Below are 25,173 nucleotides of genomic sequence, written 5' to 3'. Positions count from 1 at the left end.
ACAAGTCTCTCCTTTCCCCAAAGCTCAGGGAGAGACGATCCCAGGCCTGAAACAGGCTGGTACCTCTCAGACAACAGAGAAGGCAGAGAAATAGGCTGAGGGGCAGCTGGATGCCGATGGTCAGGGGTTAAAGTGCGAAAGACCAGGGCCGGGGAGACATTCCTGAACATATGGGTTCAAAGACCCTTCGGGATCACAGGAACCAACACCCTCCTCCCATGAGGATGAATTTTTACCAGTATCTGGTTCTCTCTCTCTCTCCCTACAAACATCTAGACTACATTTCCCAGTCTCCCTCGTAGGTAGCAGGGGGCGTGACTTGAATTTTGGCCAGCGGACCACGGGTCTCCCAAAGGATCGACCCGTCTCCACTGGATGCTACAGAGACTCTGGGGCCCCTGACCATGGCTGAGCCACAACAGGGAAGGGGCCTGGGTTCTGCATGACTGTGAGGTTCACAGCCCTCCTCCAGGGGATCTTCCCGACCCAGGGATGGAAGGAACCCAGGCCTCCTGCATTGCAGGCGGATTCTTTACCATCTGAGCCTCCAGGGAGGACGGAGGCCAAACAGAATTACCTAAACCAAAGCTGAACTGGGAAATCATCCCATCCACCGGAGGTTCTTAAACCTTTTGGTATTTATCTTTAGGGAGTGTGAGGGCTATTAATGTAATTTGACAGTTAACCCACCCCAGATGGGACTATGATTGGAAAAGAAACCTTTGTGTGTTAAGCTATGTAGATTTGGGGTTTGTCCGAATCAGGAATCAGCCTACTGTAACCAAGACATCCTCCTCCAGGTCCCTGAGCCCAGGGAGTGCTAGGGAAGAGACAGGCTGGGTGTCAGTGCAGGCTCCAAGCTGGGCAGGGCGAGAGCTGGCACCTCCCGGGTTTGGCCTCCAATGGGGACACACCACAACCACACACCACAACCGGGGCAGCACCAATTCCCAAAAAACTTTATTGTTTCAAGTGGCAAAACGTTATTGGTTTCTGTGGGGCCCCTGGCAGGGCGGAGGGAGACGTAGGATGGGGCTGGGCTCCGCCCGTTACAAAAATCAAAGGCTTTTATAAAAAAGGCTATAAACTGGTATCAAAAGAAAACCCAAGGGGGGCTGCAAGAGGAAGCAGAGAGGGAGGCGGGACGAGGGACCAACGCGTGGAAGACCGGCGGGGAGGGGCGGTGCAGGGGAGCTGGGACGCTGATACAAAGTGCATATCGGGGCCTCCCCCAACGCCCCAGAGGCGCACGGGCAGGGGCTGTGGCCGGGGAGGCTCAGCCGTCTCCCCGCCAGGGACCCCACAGGGACGGGCACTGCCTGAGACTGCCAGATGGGAAGGACCTGCAACAGAGGGAAGAGAAGAGGTTGGATGGGGACAGGGGGGCAGAGGGAACATTTCACCTCCCTGCCCAGGCGCCCCTCTGCGAGGCCCAGCATGAGGAAGGCCCTGCTGGGGACCTCCAGCCTAGTGAGTGCCCCCCAGGGGTGCCAGACCAGAAGGGCAGGCCAGCATCCTTGAGCCCTAGGAGGAAGGCGGGGTGGACGTCCCCAAGCCGAGGGACCCAGGACTCTGGAGCTTGGCCTTAGCGTCTGCTCCCAGCCTCGGAGTGTTAGTGGCTCAGTTGTATCCGACTCTTTGCGATCCTATGGACTGCAGCCCGCCAGGCTCCTCTGTCCACGGGATTCTCCAGGCAAGAATACTAGAGTGGGTAGCCATTTCCTTCCAGGAGGTCTTCCCAACCCAGGGATGGAACCCAGGTCTCCCAATTGCAGGCAATTCTTTATCAGCTGAGCCACCAGGGAAGCCTAAGAATACTGGAGTGGCTAGCCTATCCCTCCTCCAGCCTCGCAGATGAGGGCCATAAAAGCAGGTCTGGGGCCTCCGGAGGCCTCTGGGGAAGGGGCCCCAGCAGCCCTGAACCAGCCCCCAACCCTAGACAGGCCAAGCCTAGCTCCTGCCCGCACCTCAACGACTTCTTAGACCTTCTTCTTCTTCAATTTCAGGGCTTGCAGCCAGTTGGGTGATGATCCTTCTGACCTACAGGGCAGGGAGCAGAAGTCGGAAGGGAGTCAGAAACGCCCCCCGCCCCTGGCCAAGAGGGGTGGCGTCAGGCTTGGCCGCAGAGACCAGCACCCTGGCACCAGCTGAAGAGTGCCGACCCGCAGCATGATACCCTCTCCAAGCCTCTGTCTCCCTGTAAAGCAGGGTTTTCCTCTTAAGGCCGAGATGGGTAGTTCCTGGCACGCAGATCACCTACCCTGAGGACTTGTCTGGCTTGGGCGGGAGCGCGTGGGGCTTGCCCAGCCCGGGGACCTTGCAGGACTTGGAGCGCTGCATCGACTCCTTCTGGCCCGCCTTGCCTTCTGAGGGCTCCCCCTCGTCAGCCGAGCGGTTCCGCGAGCGCAGCTTGGCCTGAGAGGAAGCCGGAGCACAGACGGACGTCAGCGGGGCCGGCGTGGGCAGGGAGGGCCAGGCCTTCTCCCCAGGGCGTGGCGTCCCTGGCCCAGGCCTGAATGCCCTCCACAGCCCTCTTACCCCGGGGAGGGGAAGTTGCTTAGCGATGACCTTCCCCAAGGGCAGGCTGTGCCTGCCACCCCACAGGCCCTCAGGGAGACACTGCTGACCTGAATCTAGCCCGAGTGGGCTGGACGGAGCCAGCAGGGACGCCCCCAGGGTCTGCACTCCCTGCGCCCTCTGCCTGCAACATCTCCCCACCGCAAACACTACACGCCTGCTAGTGCCTCGAAGCTGTGACCGGAGGCCTCCCCGAGTCCCGCACCCAGCCTCCCACCTCCCTCTGTGCGGCTCACCCCTGCCGTACCCCCAGGGACGCCTGAACCTCCACCCCGCTGCGCCGCTGTCGCCCTGCCAGCCCGTGGGGTTCTGGGACCCAGACCCTCTGTGTTCTTCCCTCCATCCCGCCTCGCGCCCACCACGAGCACAGCAGGCACAGAGGACGGACAGGGTTTCGGGGCTTAGACCGACAGACAAACGGACGGAGGGCAGGCTGGACGCCAGGGGGCGGTACGGCCAGAGGGTACCTTCAGGGCCGACGGGCTCAGGCCAGGGAACAGGCTGACTTTCAGACCCTTGGTCACCCGTGTCCGGCGGTTCTGAGGCTCCTCGACCACCTCCTCGTCCGAGGACGGCGTCTGTGAAGCCCGTGGCTCTGCAAGGGCCCGGGCAGGGGCTCAGCACGGGGCGGCAACCCCAGACCCCCCGCCCACCGCCCACAGGACAGCGACATGGAGGTCGACAGGACAGCCCGACCCTACCCGTGGAGTCTTGGAACAGCCTTGCGTCCGACGCTGCAGCCTCCGACAGGCCCAGCGTGCCCCCGGGCCGGATGGCCGGGGCGCGGTGCCCACGCTTGCGCCCCAGGTTGGCACGGCTCCGGTACATGGCGCTGTCGAGGATCTCGGTGTCCTGTGGGGGATGGGGGTACAGACCACTGCCATGACCTTCGCAGAGCTGCCTCATCCCAGCTTCCCGCCCCCTCGGGCTGAGACCGCCCCGCCAAGAGGGAGGTCCTGGGGTGAGACCCGAGCTACAGCACCTACACACCCCCTTCTACCCCCACCCCGAAAGGAGCCCACCCACTGACCTCGATGAAGGAGAAATCCTGGCTGGGGGTGCTGGTCAGCGACCCCTGCGGGGTCTGCTCGCCCTGACTGGCCCCTGTGGCATCCCGGGTGCTGTGGACCGCGTCTGTCCAGCTGGCCTCCCCGTCCGGCTGTGGCCTCCAGGAAGGCAGGGGGTCCTGGCCGGGCTCCCGGGGATCCACTCGGTCCGCACCTGCTGCGGCCCCTTCCTCCTCCGACGGGGCCCTGGACCCCAGAGATGCCGACTCCCGCGGGGCCGTGGCCTCGGGGCTGTGGGCAGCCAGCCTCTCACCCGGCTGGCCTTGGGAGCCCGTGGGTGGGGAGCGGGCCGGGTGATCACCAGGGCTGCGGGGACAGAGCAGAGACTGAGGTCATGCGGGGCCGCGGGGCCCGCCCACACCCCTCCCCCCCACCCCCCCATCCCCACACCCGCCCCCCACCCCTACCCGCAGAGCGCCTTTCTCGGCCTGTTTTCCTGCGGCCCGTCCACGCCTCCCCATGGACTGCACGCAGGGAGCGAGCTGGGCCAGCCCGGCGTGTTCAAATGCCAGGCTCCCTGTTTCCTGAGACGATGGGGGAGTCCCTTCACCCCCAAGGGGTCTGCTAACTACGGGGTCACCGGTGGCAGAGAGTGAGGCTCTGAACACCTTGCACAGAGCCGCGCGCGGGGGACCCCAAGAGCCTTAGGGTCTTCTAAGTACAGAGTCTCTGCAGGCGCGGAGTGAGACTGAATATCTCGCACAGAGCAGCGCGGTGGGCGTGCCCACCAACGCGATCCTACCGCTGCCAATGCTGTGGATCCTCCCGGGATGCGGTCCGCCTGCCGAGCCGGCCTCTCAGCCCTGGCCCTCCAGCTCAGCCCTCTCTGCGCATGCCTCTGAACACACGGGCCTTGCGGACGGCCGCGTACCCGACGTGTACCCGATGGCGCGCCTGGACAAGCTGCTTCTGCCCGGCAGGCACCCCCGCGCTCTCAGTCAGCCTGGATTCCCCCTGGGGGGCCCCCGGGCCCACTCCCCCGCCCTGCACACCCTGGGCGCGAGCTGCCAGCCCCACTGCAAATCCAGGTGCTCTGTCCCCACAGCCCATCAGCAAGCAACTCGGGGACACAGCCACCTTCATCCCCACGGGGGCCAGGGCCTGGGACAGAGCTGACGTCTGCCAGTGGGCAGGGATGCCACCTTGTCCCTGAACTGCGTCTTCTGCTCGCTGCGCCCTCGAGACAGGACCCGTGCCATCCGGCACGCAAGGCATGCTCAGCAGCTCACGCTCTGCACCGGGGAGCGGGTGTGTGGCCCAGCTGCCTGCCTGCCCCTGAGACAGACACACCTGCACACACACACGGCCCGTCTCCTGCGGGAGGTGGGCACCGTTCACCGGTCACTCCTTCCACACACCGGCACAAGCACCACAGAGCCACAGCCAACACACAGACACGCACACACACACACACAAGCACCGCAGAGCCACACCCGAGACACACACACACACATACCCTGCACACAGTGTACACACACACTGCACACGGCGTGGGAGTGACAGAGAAGCACCACAGAGCCACACCTCAGACACACACAGACACACACAGCTCTCACACACACCCCATGCACACGGGCGTGGGGAAGGCGGGCAGGGCCTGGAAGCTAGGATCCCGGGCTGGAGGGGAAGAGCGTGAAGCAGGTGAGTCAGTGCCAGGCCAGAAGCAGGGAGAGCAGGGGAGCACGTGTCAGTCTGTCCTTCCCCAGGCTGCTGACACAGGAGGTCCCTGGAGGGAGGGAGGGAGAGGTAGCCTCCCCGGGCAGCTGCGCCCACCAGCCTTTCCAGGTGAGGTAGAGGGGAGGCTGGGGGCAGAGGGGAGGCTGGGGGCAGGCCGGGGCCAAGGGGCTGTGGACCTGCAGATGGGTGGGCGAAGACATCCACGCCAGAGGGGACCCGGCACACCCGCAGCCCGTGGGCCTTGGGGGAGGCCCTGCAGAGGGGTGGGGGGAGCACACATCCCGCCCCACTGTCTGTACCAGGTGCCCAGAGTGAGGGCTCGTCTCAACTGACACCAGCTCTGCCCCTTGCCCGTCAGGACTCTGAGGATCCCGAGGGCCAGGACTTGATCCAACACCATCCCCAGGACCATTCCAGGGACAAACACGGAGGTCCACGTGTAACAGACTCGTTTCCTTGTGCTCAAGGCTCCAAGACCCAAAATGAGAGCGGTCGGGACTGAAGCTGGAAAGATGTGTATATACGAGCAGCAGCTGACCTTGACCCCAGAGAGACAGGAAGAGAATGCCAACCACATGCAGGGGCCCGAGGGAATGCCAAGGAGCAGCGTTCACAAGCTGTGGGCCCTTGAGAAAGCCGAGCTGCCTCTCTGGGGCTGCTTCCCCTGCTCACAGAACGAGGGGGCCAGCCCTCAGAAACCCATGAAGGTCCTCTCCCAGCCCACGAAGACCCCCCCAGGTGGCTGGGAGGCTGCTGTATCCCGGGGCCTGGGGGCTGGGGCAGGAGAGGGGGCAGTGCAGCAGCTCTCGGGGGGCCCAGGAGTGCTTCTCCCCTCAGGACAAGGAGCCCAAGACACGGGAGGGACACGCCGAATGCCCATGCCGCTCTCGCCCAACTGTTCGGACAGCAGTCCAGCCAATGGCCACCAGCCGGGGGGCCTCCGTCCCACGCAGGACGACAGCCAGAAACGTCCCCCAAGGCCCCACAACTGTCTACATCTGCCAAGCAGGTGTCAATACTGGCAGTGAGCACCTGGCCAGGGCTGACCACGTGTCTGCAGCTCTGACACTCCCTGCACACGGACCCCCAGCCCAAAGGCCCCCAGGGGTGCTGGGAGTCAATGATGCCCACTCGTCACAGGCGGGAAGCCAGAGCAGAGACGGGCCCTGCCCAGGCTCATGGAGGTGGTGGCAGAACCAGGCCCCAAACCTGGCGGACGGGCCCAAAGCCAGGGGCTCTGAGCTGTCCTCGAGGACTTTTCGTTACCGGGAGAACCTACAAAGCTTCCTCCAGAGAGCAACTTTCCCGAGTGTAGAATTTCCCCGAGTCAGAAGCTTAGAACGCCAGTCCTGTGGATATTAATCAAATAAGCTCGAGAAACACTGCCCTGGAGAAAGGTAAACAGGTCTCCATTACTGCTGTATTTTTGGTGCTGAGAGCCCTACTTTCTAAGTCCGCCGTATGTCCACTGAGTACACGGTGTTTGCCAAATGTACAACACGGCCCAAAAAGCTGGGCGTTTTCAAGGTGCGACGGAGGCCAGAGGTCACACAGCTGAGCTTCTCTGCCAGAACCCTGCCCCTTCCCCAACCCAGTCCCCTAGCCAGAACTTTTGGAAAGTTCTCTCTCCATCCTTAACAGGGGAGACTCTCTCCCCACTCCCCACCTTCAGAAACACGTGGAGGGCGGTGGGTCCCACTGCCTGCAAGTCCAAAAGCCTTGAAGGCATTTAAGACCCAGAAGTCGGAAAGTGGCACTGCTGACTCAGTGACCTTAAGTGGGTCATACCACTCGGCCTGCAAATTGGAGGTGATAAAAAAAAACCCTTTCCTGCTTCACAGGGCAGGTGTGAAGATCACAGAGGGGAGGTGTGCGGGATGGTGGAGTTCTGAGCATCCTGGGAAGAGGACTCGGGGGCAACCTCGGGCGGCCTACGCTCTCCCCGCACCCGGAAAGTGACAGCTCACAGAGGTCCGGTCACTTACGCCCGTCCCTGCAGGCTTTGCCCCAGCCAGTGCCCCTCCAGCTCCCCGCAGCAGCCGAGCCCAGAATGCCCCCCAGGGCCTCACCCTGGCCCCAGGCTCTGCCCACCTCCCCTTCCCCTCCCCCGCCCTGTCCTCAGCCCCCAATGCCTCTCCCGACACCTCAGACACCCAAGTCCCCTCTAGAGCCTTCCTGGTACCTCCAGCCCCCCAGCTACCAGCACCCCCTCCTCCACTGCGAACACAGCTTCCACCCAGCACCCCCTCCTGTCTCCTCTTCACAACACGTGAGACGCACCCCCCTCCACCCAGATCTGGCAAAGGTCAGACCTGCGACTCAAGTCAAGAGAATTAAACCCGATCTCAACAGAAGTGACGGCAAAACAAACATGATGCCTTTTAAGCACCCTTAAGTGGGGTGAGACATCGCCCCAGTTGGTTTTACAATAGAAAAATTTCAGAGTCAGACTACGGTTGACTCATAAAACTGTGTGTTTTTTTTGGAAAGTTCTTTTTCAGCCACCCTGGGTGTGGAGGCCAAAAGGTCACCGGGCCAGATACCAGGTCCCAGTGTCCTTCAGGTTCCCTTTTGAACCAGGGTTTATTCTCTGCTGGTGTGGCTGTTTTTTATTTATTGGCCGTGCTGCACGGTCCACGTGCAGGATCTCAGTCCCCCGACTGACCAGGGACTGAACTCGGGCCCACAAGCAGTCAAAGCGCAGAGTCCTAAACACAGGACCACCAGGGAAGCCTTGCCCTTGGGAGCCTTAAGACAGGGCAGGCAAGAAGCACAGAGGTCCTCCCCTCTGGCAGACATGAGCGCCACCGCCCGCTCCACGCTGGACCTGCCCAGCCCAGGATCATGCCAGGCCTCGCCCCCCAAGCCGGCAGCATCCGAAGCCAGAAACCATCCCGCACAGGGTGCTTCCTCCAGCACACACACAGTCATGCTGCAAAAACCCCACCTCAACCACCACAGTCATCGCTTCAAAAAAAGAAACTCACCTGTGTGTGTGTCAGTGCTCAATTTAAGAAGTAAATAAAGAAAAATTCACACTCCGAACCATCGCAGTTCTCTGAATACTACACGTTTTGGTGGAAGAGCAGCTTCCACCCCAGGCAGAAAGGGGGCCGTTTCCAGGGGGCTGTCACGCCCTCCGACCCTGGGGTGTGGCTCCCTTACCTGGGTCCGAAGGCCGGGGACTCCTGAAGCCCGGATCCGTCCTCCTCCGGGCAGATGACAACGAGCGGCAGGAAGGGGTCTCCGTCCTCGGCATCCGGCCCACTCATCTCGCCGACCCCGAGCTCCCTGGCCTCCGAGGAGCCTCGGGCCTCCAAGCCGAGGGCTGAGAGGTCATCATTCCCCACACCTGGTTCCAGGGGCTGGCTGACGTCCCCCACGCCACACTCCCTGGCTTCAGCCGGGAGCTCCACGTTCCGGAGCTCCGAGTCCTGGGCCCAGTCCACCTGGTCCAGCCTGCGACCCTGCGGCCCCTGAGAAGTCTCCGAGTCTAGCTCACAGGGCACCTCCAGATGCCTCAGGCCTAGACTGTCGCCCCAGTCCACCCCACCAGGCCCAAGCTCTCGGTCTCTCGGCTCAGGCGTCCAGTCTGCCTGACCCACTCCGCGCTCCCTCGATTTAAGGAACTCTCCCGCCTCCGCGCCTGACCAGTCAGTCTGCCCCACGCCACCCTCTCTGGTCTGGCTGGAGCCTCCAACCTCGGAAGGCCAGTCCTGGTCCCCGACTCCGAGCCTCCCGGGGGCCTCCGCCCCTCCACTCTGCGAACGGCGGACTAGCCCTGCATCGGTCACGCCCGCGTGGTCTGCCCAGCCGGTCTGTCCCACGCCATCCTCCCTGGCTTCGCTGGAGCTGCCAGCACGCACACAGCTGGACACCTCCAGGTTCCAGAGGCCCAGCTGGTCAGTCCAGCCCACGGCCCCCTCAGGGGGCAGGAAGGGGCCGCCTCCCAGCTGGCCACAAGTGCTCAAGCTGGCCCCACCCGCCCTGTCGTCACCGATTATCCCAAACTGGGGGCTCTGCTCCGCGGCCTCCGCGCAGAAGCCACTGCCCCAACCCCGCTGGCCCGGGCCGAAGGCCAACTCTGGCTGGGCGCCCACACCAAGGCCGAAGTCTCCGGCCCAGCCCCGCTCTGCCCCCTCCCTGTCAGCTTCCCCTGGGCTCCGGGCGCCCCCCGCCTGCGGGCCCCCAACCTCCCGGGAGTCAGCGCCGCCTTGCCAGCCGCCTGGGTCCCTCTGCCCCGGATCCCCGTCCTGCAGCTGGGAGCCGCTGGCAGAGAACACGCTCCCCGCCTCAGTGGTCTCGGGCCAGCCCGCGTCCCTGCCAGCCACCCCGGGGCTCACTCGGCCCGGGGTCTTCTTCTCAAACTCCGTGTCCTGCCGCTGGGCCTCCTCGAGGCTGAACCCGGCGCTCAGGGCTCTGGCTCCGAAGTCCCGAGTGAGGCCGCCGCTGTAGTCCGGCACCCAGGCGCTCCTGCCGAAGTCGCTCCTTCTGAACCCCGGGTCCTGCTGCCCTGCGTCCTGGTTGCTGCTGTACCTACCGAGTGGGTCCTTCTGCCCTGATTCCGGACCCTGCCCTTCTTCATCCCGGCTCGCGTAGGCGCCCAAGGCATCTCTCTTCCCAAAGTCCCAGTCCTGAAGGCTTGCGTCCCGACCGCTGTAGGTTCCCAGAGAATCCCTCTTCCCGAACTCCTGGTCCTGGAGCTCTGCATCCCGGCTGGAGTAGGTGCCCTGGGAATCCCTCTTCCCAAACTCCTGGTCCTGGAGCTCTGCGTCCCGGCTGGAGTAGGTGCCCTGGGAATCCCTCTTCCCGAACTCCCAGTGCTGAAGGTCCACCTCGTGGCTTTGCGGAGCGCTAGGCTTCCCGATCGCCCGGTCCTGGGTGCCGAGGCCCCCTGGGGCCCCTGCTCCACGGCCGTCTTGGCCGCCGACCTCGCCCTCCTCACAGTCGAGGGCACACCTGCCAGCCCATTCCCCAGGGCCCCCCTCCCCAACTCCATGCCCACACTCGCTGGCCCAGTCCCTCTCTCCGAGGCCTGGGTCCCCTCGAGGGCTTGCAACTCCCAGGCTGTAGTCCCGAGAAGCATCCTGGGACCAGGTGGAAGGCCGGAAACCGCCAGGATGTGGGCCTCCTGCAATTCCAAATTCACTCTGCAGGTCTTTCTGGGCCCAGCCGAGGAGTCCCTGGGAATAAGAGAGAGAGAGACACAAACGGGACTTAAAATTAGTCAGGGTGGCAATCGGTCCGGAGCGAGAGTCAGCGCTGCCTAGGGCCCAACTCTGGCTTCGGAGAGCCTGGGTTTGGATGCGGGCTGTGTGACCTTGGGCAAATCACTTAAGCACTCTGGGTCCCCGGGGTCCCCATCGTTCAGTGAGGTCAGTTACTACGGCAGGGGGTAGTACGAGAGAGTTAAATGGAATCACTGAAGCCGAAGGCTCAGCAGAGGTCCCAGCACCCCCTGGGGCCTCGGCGGTAAATCCCGAAGTCCTGTTTACTGCCCTTGGGCAACACCTGGCGAAACGCCAGGAGCAGGGCTGCCTGGCAGAGGGGTCTATCCGGGGCCGTGGGGGCGGGCATGCCCTCAGCGAGGAGCGCTCAAGACCCTGCGCCCCTCCACAGCCGCCCCTTTCCAAGGCAAGCTCCCCAGGACACCCTTCACCCTTCCAGCCAGCGTGAACCCCCAGCCCTGACCCCAAGGGAAGCTCCCTCCTGCCAGCGGCCGCCCTGCGAAGGTCTCTGGGTCCTCACCGCCAGCCCCAAAGGGACGGCCTCCTCTGGTTCAGGGAGAAGACCCAACCAGGGCTCCGGGCTTCCCACCCCGTCCGGAACTCCCTGACTCACTCGTGCGGACGGGGGAGCCCTGGGCTCGGGGCTGCGGAGCCGGCCGGCCTCGTCCCGCAGCGCGGCGTTGGCCAGCAGCCTCTCCAGGACCGACACGCTGGGCTCCCGGTCCCCAGGCCCGGCCATGGTCCCGGCCTCCGGTCCCCGCCCGCCCCGGGGCCCACTGGGCGCGGCGAGTGCCGGGACGGGGCTGGGCCGCTCCCCTCGCCCGCCCGGACCTGTCCAACAGCCCTGGTCCCCCTCCCTGTACAGCAGCTGCAGCTCTCAGCGGCCCCGCCCGGGAGCCAGTTGAGTCACCGCATCCCGGGACGGACACACCTACCGCGCGAGGCCAGCGGCCTTAACTCCTTCCTGCTCGTCCCCCAGGCCCCGCCCAGAGGCCCCCGGCTCCTCCCTCCTCCCAGCCCCGCCCCTAAAAGTACGTTTCTATCGCCACCTGGATCCCATCCCTGAGACTACTGGGCAGCCCGGTAGGAGAAAGGGCACTGGCCCTGGAATCGGTGCTCTGGCCCTAGCCCGGCTGCCAGCTTCCTGGGTAACCCTTGCACAAGGCTCCGCCTCCTCTGGGCCTCTACGAAAGCAAATCTGAACTTCACAGTAAGAACACTCGCAAGATCCAACACTCCCAAGCACTTGTGATGGGCGATAGTCTGAGTACTTCACAGGCACTGCAGCCATCACCCTGCGAGGTAGAGCCCAGCACCATTCTCCCCATTTTACAGACGCAGAAACTGAGGTGCGGGCAGGAAAGTCACGTGTTCCAGCTCACACTTGGGCCAGGAACAGGGCCAAGACAGCAACTCGGCCGTCTGGGTCCAGGACGCACGTCTAACTGGCTCTGTTGGTGCCCTTCATGAAACCACCAGTCCTCACGGACCGAATGCTCAAGGGTGCCAAGCCCGGCATCCAGCGCTTTCCACTTCTGTCTTGCCCACAACACGAGCCTAAGTGTCCTCGGTCGCTCAGTCCTGTCCGACTCTGCGGCCGCACGGACTGCAGCCTGCCAGGCTCCTCCATCCACGGAATTTTCCAGACAAGAGTACTGGAGTGGGTTGCCATGCCCTCCTCCAGGGGATCTTCCCGACCCAGGGATTGAACCTCTGTCTCCCACACTGGCAGGCAGATTTTTAACTAGCAGTGCCACAAGGGAAGCCCCTAAGTCTATGAGGCAAATGTCATCGTTGCGAAAGGGCTCTGAAGCTTGGACGTCTGGGTACGTTCCCGAGACCACTCAGCTGGTGGAAGCCGGGGTCAGATGCGGACTCAGACTAGACTCTAAGCAGCAGCCCACACTCTCTGCTCCGCCAGCTGAGCAGACGGTAAGGACCTCCAGGGCAGGGGCGGGGGCAGAGGTGCCTGCTCACGGCTGGATCCCAAACTCTCAACACAAGGCATCCGTGTTGAAACAAGAGGCCCCCAAAGCCCCTTGACTTCCGTTCCAAACCCCGCCCAGGGCCCCCCTCACCTCGGAGCAGGCGCTGGGGGGCGGAGCGCCCTTCAGCTCAGACGGGGTGCTGCGCCGTGTGCTGGGCGGGGGCGAGGCCAGCAGGTCATCCAGCCACTGGGAGCCACTCTCGGGCCCCGCGGGCTCGGGGGATGCCCGGCAGGGATCTTGAACAGCTGTCCTGGATCGGGTGGTCTCGGCCAGGGCCAGGGCCACGGGGTCCTCCTCGGCAGACAGCGCCTGCCCAGGCTCGGGGGCGTCGACGAACAGGACGCAGGGCTGGTCTGGGGGCGCTGGCTGCTCCTGCCCCAGGACCGGCTCCAGGACGCGCAGGGCGGCCTCCCGGGTGGGCGGAGGGGGCTCCCGTTCCCCGTGTGTCTCCACCTGCGGCAAGGCTGGTGCAGGTGGGTGCCCTGCTGTTGGTGAGGACTCCAGAGGACAGTCCGCCCCACTGCCCATCGGGCTCGGGGAAAAGCTCGGGTCGTCCCCCGGCCCCCGAGAAGCAGGTCTTCCTGGTCCCTCTGCAGCCGACGGGGCCCCTGACCCTCGCTGAGACACGCCTTCCTCCCGGGTAGACGAGGGCCAGTCCCCAGCCTCCTCGTGGATGGACGTGGCCCCGCCTCCGGCCTCCTCCCTGGTGGACGCGGCCCTGTCTCTGACCTCCGCAGCCTCCACAGCCCCACTTCCAGCCTCCTCACAGGCTGACGCAGCCCAGTCTCCGGGGTCCTCGCAGGTGAACGCGGCCCCTCCTCCGGCCTCCTCGCGGGCATACGCAGCCCCATCTCCGGGCTCCTCCCTGGTGGATGTGGCCCAGCCTCCGGCCTCCTCCCGGGGGGATGCAGCCCCGCCTCCAGGCTCCTCCCGGGTGGACGCGGCCCCATCTCTGGCCTCTGCAGCCTCACCTCCGGCCTCCTCGCAGGTGGACGCAGCCCAGTTTCCGGCCTCCTCACGGGCGGACACGGCCCCGTTTCCAGCCTCTGCGGCCTCTGCAGCCTCCGCGGCCTCGGTGATGGGGGAGGGCGGTGGGGAGTCCAGCCGCCACACCCCAAGGCCTGCAGGCCGCGTGGGGAAGGTCCATTCAAAGGACTGAGACAAGCTCCAGCTGGACTCAGTCCCGCTCCCCAAGGGGTGGTCCAGGGCGGACAGGCCCCCCGGGGCCTGGGGCAGGGTGGCCAGCGAGCCCCCCAGCTGCTCTTGGTCTGGGCCGGGAGGCCGCAGCACGCCTTCAGAAAACCGCCGCTGGGCCAGGCCGCCGGCAGGGCAGTCCTCATCCCCCGGGGCCGCCCCGTCCCCGGATGCAAACGTCCGAGGCACGTCTGGCAGCTCACCCGCTGCCATCAGGGGCTGGGGTGCTGTGGCTGGGGACCGCTCGGGGCTGGGGTGCACCGCGAGCTCCCGCACCGGGGGGCTGCCGGGTCTGGGGGCCTCCGAGGCTGCCACGGCTGAGCTCGCGGGTGGGTGGTGGAAGCCTTCCTCGGGGGGGCCCGCAGCTGGGGAGCCCAGGGTCTCAGCGGGCAGGGAGGGAGGCCCAGGAGCAGCAGGCCTCTGGGCCTCTGGACGGTGGGGTTGGGGGGGAGAGCCCCGCTGGAGGGAGTCAAAGCGAGGAGACTCGGGGCCCGAACCCAAGGCTTCAGCAGGGAGACCCGGGCCAGGGGCGCCTCCATTCTCCAAGGTCACCCAGGGAACCTTGAGAACCTGCAAGACAAAGTCAGTAGCTGTCACTGCTCCGCCGGCTTGGGGAGGCCCCTGCCTACCCCCAAGAGACCCCAGGTCAGCGGCGGGCTGCCTGACACTCTCACTCCACGGGGGGAACCGGGGCTCGGGGGGACAGCCCCCCAGGACAACCGATAGAAGCTCCAGAATGACCTCAGGCGTCCGAGACTGCTAGGGTCCCAGACCCCTCCCGCGTGGCCCTCCCCCCACGAAATGCACAGCGCTCTATTCCCAGGGGATCGCTCAGACCACGCCCACCTGCATCCCCCAAGCCCAAAGCTCATGTGAGGAGTTCCTAAGGGTCCAAGGTTCACGAGTCAAGAACACTGGCTTTGTGCGCTTCCCTGGTGGCCCAGGGGCTAAGATTCCACGCTCCCAGTGTGGGGGGTCCCGGGTTCGATCCCTGGCCAGGGAACTATATCCCAAGTGTGGAAACTAAAAGTGTGCATGCCACAACTGGAGATCACGTGAGCTACAGTAAAGATCAAAGATCCCGTGTGACCCAGTGCAGCCGAGTACATAAACAAATAAAATACATGGTTTTAAAACTGGCTTTGTAAAGGAAAGGCAAAAGGAAAAGTAGAGAGTCTGGCTGTCTGGGTGTGCGGCCTCAGGGTGGGACTCCACCAGGCCCAGCGCAGCTTCAGACCAGTTTCCGGGAGCAACTCACACCCCCTGCTCTGAGCATCCATGGTCCCAGCTCCGCCTGAGGGGCAGCGGGATCCGGGATTCAGGCCAGAAGCCCCGGGGGCCATGAAAGCGCTGGTAGGAGACACTGGCACCTCCCCCGCCAGCTGGACACCTTCCCACGCAGGGTCTCCCCGACCCCCCGCGTCCCCACCTGCACCCCAGGGCCAGGCCAACAATGTCCACGTCGCGGTCAGGAGAAGATTGAGCAAGATCTGCACACCCGGCTGCCGTGAACAGCACAGGGAAGAACGGACACTCTGGGACCCTGGGACCCCCAGCATTTGGCCCCCCTTCACCCCTGCATGGGCCTGCCCCAGGCCGTGACCTGAGTCTTGCTCTATCTGACCTCTGCCCTCCCCAGAGGTCACACCCCCCGCCTTCTCCCATGGGGGGTCGTCTGCCCCATCACCACCTGACCCCTGGGCCTGGGCAGGGGGGCGCCCTGCTTCCGCATCAAGGCCACCCTCCGATCCTTCCAGCCTGCACAGTCTCTGCAAATCAGGTTAATTTAGAGCCTGTGCCCTTAAACCACGCCCCCCAGGAACCCTCCTCCAAGAGCCCAGGACAGACCCCTCAAGACCCCTCTGCCCCCAGAGCAGAGCTCCAGGACCACCACCACTCTCCCGAGCGCTACCCCTGGTAAAGAGCTCACAGGGGTTCCCGAAGCCCCACGACTGACCCATCCAGCGTCCTGGCTCCGCTCCCTGACCTCCTCTCCTCGACTTCCCTGGAAGCCACCTCTCTGAGGGTCCACCCTAGACCTGGTCCTCAGCCAGAGCCTCCCAGAGCGTCACATCTAGGTGACCTGCTGACCCATGTCCATCCCCGTCCATCCAGTGCCCTCTCCCTCCCCTCCGCCCGTCTGAGAAACGCGGTCACTCAGTCTCCTCCCTTCTCCCCATCCCGACTCGACTCCCCTCTCTCCTCCACCCCTGTGTTCACACAGCTCCCTGTATTCCCTCCCTCACCCCAGTTTAACCTGATACAATACAGCTCTGCCCCAGCTCCAGGCTGCACCGGGGAAGCTGGAGACAAGCCCGCCGCTGAGACGGTAGGTGCTGGGATGGTGGGTTCCCTGCAGCCGCAGCTGCCCTGGGCTCAGCTGGGCCCCGAACACCTAGCAATCCCGCGACATCCCCCTTCCACGCACCCCCACCTCCCAGCTTTCCCATCCTGTCCAGTCCGTCCTCAAACCTCCCCGCCTCCACCCAGGCTCTCCAGGCTGAGGGCCTTGCTATCCCTCCCCGAGGACTCAGAGACCCCCACCCAGGCACCCCACACCCCGCCGCCAGCACGAGAGCCGTCCCTGCTCAGAGCTCAGGCCAAGCCCTCCTTTCTGTGTCCAGCATCACAGATTTTTTTCCTTCTCTACTGGACCGTTTCCATCAGCACACAAACTGCTCTCATTTCTTCTGGCTTAAAAAAAACACACACATGCTGCTGTCCACCCCTCCCATCCCTCCAGCTACACCCCTTTCCTTAAACCCGGGCTCTGCGTTCAGCACCTCTTACCTCAACGCCTTGGGCCCAGCCTCCGCTGAGCCCCCTCCAAACGGGCTCCCTTCTTCACTTTGCCACCCTGCCACTCTAGCCAAGTGCAGCCAAGAACCCCCTTGCAACCCCCAATTCTCAGGGGCGCCCCTTGACCACCCGCTCCAGTGCCTCCCCCAGCCCGGGCAGCTCCTGTGCTCCACACCAGCAGGGTTCCCTCCCTCACCTCCGCTCCTTCCTGCGTCTCCTGGGCTCCTCTGCCAGGCCTCTGTCTCCCTCCCACACCTCACGTCCCTGCAGCTCCGGACTCAAACACCCCACTGACCCCCTCAGACCCCGCTGGACGAGGCGTCTCCAACTCAACAGATCCAGAAGCAAGCTCCTCTGGTCCCCTTCTCTGTAAAGGGTAACCTCCCGACCACTTGGGCCACAGACCCCCAGTGGCACCCTTCACTCTCCACTCACTCCCGGCAGATCAGCCTGCCTGCAAGTCCCGTTCCCTCCACCTTCACACCAGAGGCCCCCCCGCCCACCGTCTCCCCCAGGGACTGCCTCCAGGATCCACAGCACCGTCGTCTCTCACCGGGGTGACCCCAAGAGCCCCCTGACTGGCCCCTGCCGCTGCCCTTGGCCCCTGGCCAAGATCTTGGGCAGGGAGACTCCTTGCAAATGGAGCAAGGTCATGCCTCTCCTCCAGCCCCTCAATAGCCTCTTTCCCTCCTGCAAGCCAGCGCTCCCCCGAGTGGCCCATCGCCACCCAGCTCTGCTGTCTCTGTGACCCAGACACCCCAGTCTCCTCCTGGGTGGAGCCCACGTCCTTTGTAGCTGCAGCTCCCTCTGCCAAAAAGGCTGTTCCCCAAACATCCAAGAGCTCACCCCATCCCCCGTTTCCTGGCAAGAAATGCCCGTCACCCTCGCCCCGGGACCCGTGCAGGTAGGTATCCCGGGGGCCTGTCTGACGCTCTACCTGTCTGCCGGTTCACAGGGCTCCCGGTGTTGGAGTCTGCCTCCCTGCATTAGAAGGCGCGTTCAGCGGGAGCAAGGGCTTCCCTCCTGGCTCAGACAGTAAAGAATCTGCCTAGAAGGCAGAAGACCTGGGTTCGATCCCTGGGTCAGGAAGCTCCCCGAGAGAAGGGAACGGCTACCCGCTCCGATATGCCTGCCCAGAGAACTCCATGGACAGAAGAGCCTGGTGGGCTACAGTCCACGGGGTCGCAAAGAGTCAGACACGACTGAGCAACGGACACACGCTTCCCTGGGAGCAGGGGGACTATGGATACTTTGCTCGTGGCTGTCTCCGCAGCACCGGGATCACAGTGGATGCTCGATAAATACGTTTGGACAAATGCACACACTCATGTCTCTCTCCCTGCCGGACAGGACAGCCTCCAGCTAGCAAGGGCTCTTGGAGCAAGACAGACCACCCTTCGCGTCATTTACTCAGGAACGCAGACTGTCCGCCCTGAGCACACCGTGAGCAGAGGGGCTGTAACAGGAGACCCCTGTGAAACGTTACTTCCCCTCTTCTGCAAGAGAGCAGACCTGGCCAGGGACCGTGCTGGACTCAAATCCTGCCTTTAGCCCCTGGGCAAGTTATTTGGCACCTCAAGCCCTGGCATGCGCACCTCTTGCGTGGGACCTGAGGGGCCTACTGGGCCAGAGTTATGACCGGGGTTACGTCAGTCAATCCCCCCGCCCCCCCCGAGGTTGCCCAGCAGACAATAGGCCGTCCAGGGCAGTCATCCTGGACACTGTAGGAGCCTCAGGGCCTCAGCCACACTTAGCCAGGGTGGCCTGGAAGTTGAGAAATATAAGTCCTGGGGCAAGTCACGTAAACCTTCTCCACAGCCTCTGTTTCCCCAGCTAAACTGAGGGCGGTGGGAGAGGCACAAACGAGACCCTTCCAGCTCAGAGACTGCGTCGTCGGGTGGGGAACTCACGTCGGTCGTGGGCTCAGACACGGCCGGCTGGGCCAGGTCCCCGTTGAAGGTCAGGTCCGAGGGGGATTTCCTGTAAGGGAGAAAGAAGGGAGACGGAGGCACAGATCAGAGAAGCCTGAGGCTGGTGGAGAAGGAAGGTGATCAGGGGTCTACCCGATGACCGGAACAGAACCCGACATGCACCCCGCCAGGGCACGTCCTCCCAGGGGACAAAGACCCTGGTGGCTCCAAGAGAGAGCACCCCAGAGGCAGCGGGTGTGTCCCACCTGCATGTCACGGGGTAAGCTCCCCCTAACCCCTCTGGGAAGAGCTTGCGGGGCCCCAGAGCCCTCGGGGCTCCTAGTAAGACCACCAAGCCCCAGAGCCCTTGAGGGGTTAAGGTTCTCTGGGCCAGGGCAGCTGGCCCCTCCCCAGCCAACGCTTCTGGAGAACTGCAGGGGGAGGAAGACAACCAGAGGGATTTTGCAAGGTCGAGGTTGCTCCTTTCAAGCCAGGCTGGGAGCAAAAGAGAAGGAGAGCGGAACCCAGCCTGGACAGGGCGGGCCCCCTGGGAGCCCAGGGGGGACAGGAGGCCTCAGACGCCCACACTCCCAGGAGAGGCTGGCAGGCAACGCGAGCGAGGCTCTGGGCCTCCAGCTCGGCTCAGACCTCAGCAGGGCCTTCTCCGCAGCAGGAGCGGTGTCAGCGGGGCCAGAGAGCTACGGGGCCTGGGGGGCAACTGGCCCAAGCTGGCACTCCCTGCCCTGAGGGTATTCCAGGCAGCTGGGACCCTCAAGCCTCCTCCCCGGGGCCCAGGGACACGTCCAGGTCAGGAGCCCCAGGACACGCTGGCACCGGCTCTGGGAAAGGGGATGCCACACGCAACGGTCTCCAACCCAGCTGTGCGGCCTTTGCGCTCACACCCACTGGCCTGGCGTCAAGGGGCGTTCACTGCTTTCCTCTCCCGTCAGACTTCTCTTCACGGCCAGGCTGTGCCACACACATACACACACACCCACACACCCCCCAGCACCTGGCACACCGCTGCCCCCACAGGATGGGCCAGCAGTTAAGAGCACACACTGGAATCAGAGAGGCCCTAATTCTAACCCCAGCTCTGTCTGTCACTTGCTAAGGGACCAGGGGAAGTCACTTTTGAGCCTCAGTTTCCTCATCTCTAAAATGGGCCTAATATTCCCTTCACTACACAGGATGGCTGTGGATTAAGTGAGGCAGCGTTTGGCTCTCAGTATGAAAAAAGCACTGAAAATAAACTTCCACGCTATACATCTGAGTTCTCCTACAAACACATGGACTCTGTACAGAGGACGACTACAGAATAAAGCACACACTAACTCGGTCTGCGGGGGGGGAATGGTCCGTGACTCTGTCCAGGGTTGGCCCGCACGCACGCAACACAACTAACCTCCAAGGGAAGATCACCATCTCACAGGAGACTACCCACCCTGTCCTCCAGGCTGGCTGCAACCAGACACACAGCCCCCAACCCCTCACCTCTGCTCGGGGGTCTTGCTGGGCTCCTCAGGGCAGTCGGCAGGAGACCCCGCGGGCCCCTCCTGGGACCATTCCTTGGAGAGGGTCCCAGCGTCGTCCCTGGGGCCTGGGGCCACGCCGTAGCTCCTGGGACCGTATCTGGAGCTGCCGTCGTGGTTGAAGGTGAGGCGGGAGCCCCAGAGGCGGTCGGGGCTAGCCGGGCCCTCCTTCCTGGGCTGGTCCATCTTGGCCAGGATCTCCTCCACGGTGGGTGCAGCGAAGCGCTCCGAGGCTGGGCGGAAGGGAAGGGGTGCCTTGCGCACGCCCCCGGGGGCGGCACATCGGGCCGGAGGGGTCAAGGGGGGCGTCTCTTCTTTCCCAGGCTCCTCTCTCCCAGGCTCCCGGGTGGCTTCTCCCCCAGCCAGGGCCTCGGCCGCAGACCTTGGCGCAAACGGAAGGGGCCGCTTGTTGCCGCCGTAGGGCTGGGGTCCCGCCAGCATGTTCATCTTCCGGGCAGAAGGCAATTCGGCCAGAGGACCCCGGGGAGGCCGAGGCCCAATGGGCACCAGCAGGCTGGGCTTGGCAGGCAGGGCTGGCTTGGCAGGCAGGGCTCGGGGTTTGGGCTTGACAGGGGGTTTGGCCCGAGGGTCACCTACCAAAAGGAAAGGGCTGGTTGAGCCAATGTCAGAAGAACAGGAGGCAGAACTTCACCTCCCACCCTATGGACTCAGAATGTTCCTACACCCTTCCAGGTACAAGTCAAATGTCACCACTTCCATGAAGGCTTCCTGGATTTTCCAAACACATCCCAGAAACATTTTCCCTCATCTCCAAATTCCCAAAATGTCTAGCCAGTCACCCTTACAAGTGAAAAGCCATTTAAGGGCCCAGCTGGCAGCTATTTCTCACTGTACCCACTTTACACCTAACACACATTCTTACCAAGTGAATGACCAGATGAGCAAACGAGCTAATAAACGAACACCTGCCTGCCCACACCAGGCAGTCAGCCCACCATCTCCCCCAGTCTGGTCCTTCCCTCGAGCATGCCACTCTGCTAAACTACATCCACAGCAAACTCGTTCTCCCAGCTCAGCTTCCCTACCCTGCCACCCTGCTGCCCCCCTCCTCCGGGGCACACCCAGGCCACCTCCCCACCACCATCCGCTGTGTGACCAGGAACGCAAACTCACTATTGACCTAAGCCAAACAGAAGGAAATCTGCTACAGAAGGGAAAAAAAAGACCAGAAACATACCTTCTATATAAGGCATTTCAATGCCAAATAAAAGACCTTGAATTACTCATGGCCACAGCCCTGCTAATAGGATATTTTATCACCCACTCATTCCACTCAGTGCAAGAAAGGCGTCTAGACAGGGAGCCAGGAGGCCTGGGTTCAAGCCCATAGGTGCATACCCTTCCCCATCCCCCACCCCCAGGCCTCAGTTTCCTCCTCTGTCAAACAAGTTGGTTGATCTACATCCTCTCCAAGGTTAGCATGTTCTCTGCTGGAGAGCTGTGATCTCAGACAGTTCCGAAGGGTCTCCACCAGAGTGCAGGACCTCTCAGGCTCATCCCGCTTGTCCTCAGACTCCTCCCTCCCTCCCCAACAGGGTCAGCCTTCACCCACTGGCCCCCAACACCGAACAGGGGTTCGGGCCTCTGGCCCCCTTTCCAGCCAGCCCGCTCCACCTCGCACCCACAGGTACCTCGCTCGGACCCAGTGGATACCAGCTCCTCGTCCGGCCCGCGGGGCGCTGGGGAGGCCATGGCTGCGCCTTCCCTGGGAGCAGACACTTGCATCACATGCGGCAGACCTGGGAGTGGGGGGCAGAGGGGTGAGCTGGGGGCGGCGGAAGACCCAGGAAAAGAGGGAGAGCAGAGAGATGGCCAGAGAGCTGGGCGCTGGCAGCGCGCTTGGAGAGGGAGTCTCCGACTTCTGGCGGCCGACGTCTGGCGGCCGGTGCGGGACAGGAAGCGGGCGCTTCAGGAGGGGGGCTGGGGGAGGTCACGGGAGGTCCCCGGCGGCCACGTCCTCCCCTCTGCCGCCCCCCCACCCCTCGTCGGCTCTCCAAGTCCGTCTCCTAACCCTGAAGTCCTGCAGGTCCGAGGAGCCGCCCCCTGCTCCCTCCTCCAGCCAGCTGTCCAGGGCACCCCACTTACCACTCCCAAGGCACTCCCCCCAACACACACACTCCTTGGGTCAGGGGGCCCCCGCTCGCGGGATCGACTGAGGGCCGGGGAAAGAAGGCTGCCAAGCCTGAAGTCTCCCGGTGAATCACCTCGCGGGAGACGGGAAAAACCCGCTCCTCCCCAACCTGGGCCCCGCCCCGCCACCCGCCTGCCCCTCGGGCCTCCCCTTCCCGCTCCCCGGCCTGCCGCTGGGAGTGGTTCCCTCCCGGCCGCCACCCCCCCCCCCAGTCCTCCTCCTCCCTGCACGTCCCTGCCCCGACTCCCGCCTCCTCCAGAGCCGTCTCATCCAAACACGGAAAAATAAGGAATAAAAAGTAAACATCTGGAATACATTTTTTTTTCCTTTAATTTCTCAATCGCTTTGGCTTCGGCTCGGAATTTGATGAGGTAAAGTCAGGGCCTAGTCCTGTTGCCATAGCAATGGCCTCCCACTGGATTTCCAGAGCCTCGCCAAGAGGAAGGAGGAGCCGGCCCAGGCCCGGGGCTGGGAGAATGAGACCAGGCTAGAGAACATCCGGGGGGCGGGGTGGCTTGGGGGGAAAACTCCCTAGGGCTCCCCTCCTGGGCCCATCACCATGGGAGGGTCCACAGCCCACCAGAAGCAGCTACCTGGGCATCACTCACCAGCCTGGGCCTGACCCGAGGGCTTTCGAGGGAGGCTGCGGAAGAGATTTTAACCCAGGTGACAGAAGCCTATGGCCGAGAGCAAATGGGTGCCCCTCCTCTCGACCTGTAACTGGAGCTCCGGGTCTGCTCCACCAGGATTCAAATGCTGGGTGGATCTCCTGCCTTCCAGCTCTGTGACCTTAGGCACTTTCCTCACTGGTCTAAACCTGTTTCCCTGTAGGAAGAACACAATGAGACTCAACACAGCAGTTAAGCCTCCTCGCTTCCACCGCACACTGCAGGCGGCACCCGTTCGATCCCTGGTCAAGGAACTGAGGTCCCACACGCTGGGAGGTGTGGCCAAAACTGAAAAAAAAAAGAGGCTCACATGAGATGATCCATGCAGCTGCTGACCTCAGTGCCCAGCACCCAGTAAGTGGCCATTAAATGATAGCTCCTATTAGGAGGCTTCCCTTGGAAACCATCTCGTCCTCTCCCCCAACCACAGGCTACCGCAGACCATGCCTTGTCTCCGGAAGAACCCAGTCTTGTCACCTGTTCTTCAGACACTTCACCACCTCCTCAGGTCCTATCCTGGATCCTGAAGCGCCATCCCACCCTCAAGAGCCCCCCGGAATGACCACTGCCCTGCCTCCTTGATAGACCCCGCGGCCCTCTGTTCCAAAGGAAAAGCGATGTTTCCTATCACCTGGCATGCATGGGGTCCCTGAGGACAACCCAACCCTCTCCAACCTGCAAGGAGCCCTGCCTTGCCCAGAGTCACCTACTCCAGCTGGTCTGGCAAGACAGCACCAGATCCAAAGAAGGGACCTCAGGTGCCCAACTTCCGGGAAAACCTCTCACTTCTGACCCTGCCCCAGCTTGTTCCCAGGATAGGAGGGACTAGGCAGGAGGGAAAGAGACATCCAGGCCCGTGCAAGTCGGTCAGCCAAGTCCGGTGCAGCAGGCGCACTGTGGGTGGGTGAGTAACATTCACAGCCGGCCCGAGTGTGCGTGGAGGAGGGGCACGCGGCAGAAAACATAAAATTTAAAAAAAAAACGCAAGACTGTTTCCTTGTCCTTGAACGTTATTACCAGGGATACGTGGTGTGGGTGGTTAGAAATGGAGACCAGCTGGTCCAGAACCGAAAAACCCTTTCACCTGGAGGCTCAGCCGGGCGGGGAGCTGTAGCACACAAGAGGGAGAGCTCGCCCTCCCCCGCCAACTGAGGACGGGGTCTCAGCAGCTCAGACGCCCAGCGGGAACCCGGGTGACCAGGGCCGGAGAGCAGAGCTGTGAAAATCTCAGCGGCTCCGAGCATCCCCCATGCGTTAAGAGTCCAGAGACCGGCTGGACCCTGAGGGCACAGGGGAGACACCAGGCGGCTCCTGCCCCGGGGCGGAGGCCCAAAGAAGCCTCGCCGCAGGCAGGGCCGCCTCCGCCGACCCTGAGATCTCCCGCCAGCCGGGGCCGGGGCCGGAGAGGACACTGCCGCAGGAGGGAGGGCCAACTGCGAGACGAGAGAGCCCGGGGCGAGGGGCCGTCTGGAGGGGCCCGGCGGGGAGCTCCGGGCACAGGGGGCCGCGGCTGCCGGGGGGAGGGGACGGCAGGCTGGAGGAGGGGGCGGCGAAGGCCCCGCGCGCGGGATGGGGCGCAGCCGGCGGACGGACAGACGGGGGCCCGGGGACGCGCGCCGGGCGGGGGCGGGCTACGGCGGCCGGGGGCGTGCCGGGGGCGGGGGCCCAGTCGGGGAGAAGGGGGCTAGGGTCCCTCCGCCGGCTCCGCCCGCCGCGGGCTCCGCCTGCAGCTTCGGCCCCCCTCCCGGGCTCGGCCGGCACGCGCTTCAGGGCCCTGCGCCCTGCGCCCCTGCGCGCACGCCCCAGCCCCCGGGCCCCCGGGCCGTGCAAACTTTCCTCGTGACCGCCCCCGCCCCCAATCTCGGCCGCGGTCTCGACGCAAGAGCGCCCACCGCCCCCGTACCTCGCCCCCGCCCTGGAGCCGCCCCCGCGCACTCACGCTCTCCTCCAAGGTCCGGCTCCGCCAGGCCCGCGCTCCGCACCCCGTCGTGAGTCTCAGCCACCGCCGCCGCCGCCGCGGGACCGAGCCTGGAGGAGTCCGGGCGGGGCCGCCCTGGGCCCGCCCACAGCCCGGCGGGCCCTGCCCTTATCCCCGCCCCTAGCCCGCCTCTATCCCCGCCCCAGGGGCGCTTGGCCCCGCCCCCGCCCCGCCCCGGGGGCCGCCGGGCCCCGCCCCTGCCCGCCCACATCCCGCCGGGCCCCGCCCCCGGGCGCCTCGAGAGTTTTGGGGCGCCTCGCCAGTGTCCGCGCGCCGCCTAGTTCGCCGGGGCGCATGCAAATAAAGCCGCCCCCGGCCCACGAGGGTCCGCCCCGGTTCGGACCCCCGCGAAGCTGACGCAACTCGGCGCTGGGGCGGAAGGCCACCGAGACGGCGGCCTAGA

General features: G+C 64.1%; 1 protein-coding gene across 3 annotated transcripts; it reads right to left on the bottom strand.

The window, feature by feature from the left end:
* Window positions 1-937: 937 nt before the first annotated feature.
* On the bottom strand, window positions 938-24,839 carry TNKS1BP1 (tankyrase 1 binding protein 1). 3 transcript variants are annotated; one of them, XM_027562316.1, is made up of 13 exons: window positions 24,732-24,839; window positions 22,733-22,949; window positions 21,625-21,732; window positions 19,935-20,565; window positions 18,441-18,510; window positions 12,628-14,301; window positions 8,487-10,504; window positions 3,608-3,950; window positions 3,279-3,429; window positions 3,045-3,172; window positions 2,261-2,415; window positions 1,968-2,040; window positions 938-1,343 (listed from the first exon to the last, which is right to left on the bottom strand). In XM_027562316.1, the coding sequence occupies exons 3-12, from the start codon at window positions 21,716-21,718 to the stop codon at window positions 1,980-1,982; spliced, it is 5,325 nt and encodes a 1,774-aa protein (XP_027418117.1). In that variant the 5' UTR covers window positions 21,719-21,732; window positions 22,733-22,949; window positions 24,732-24,839; the 3' UTR covers window positions 938-1,343; window positions 1,968-1,979. The 3 variants fall into 3 exon arrangements, with proteins under 3 accessions (XP_027418117.1, XP_027418120.1, XP_027418119.1); XM_027562319.1 differs by lacking the exon at window positions 22,733-22,949 and having other exon boundaries at window positions 24,732-24,830; XM_027562318.1 differs by lacking the exons at window positions 22,733-22,949; window positions 24,732-24,839 and adding an exon at window positions 22,079-22,231.
* Between the last annotated feature and the right edge of the window lie 334 nt (window positions 24,840-25,173).

This window comes from Bos indicus x Bos taurus, chromosome 15 (genome assembly GCF_003369695.1).
Source record: "Bos indicus x Bos taurus breed Angus x Brahman F1 hybrid chromosome 15, Bos_hybrid_MaternalHap_v2.0, whole genome shotgun sequence".
Classification (NCBI taxonomy): Eukaryota; Metazoa; Chordata; class Mammalia; order Artiodactyla; family Bovidae; genus Bos; species Bos indicus x Bos taurus.
This window is presented reverse-complemented; position numbering and strand designations above follow the sequence as displayed.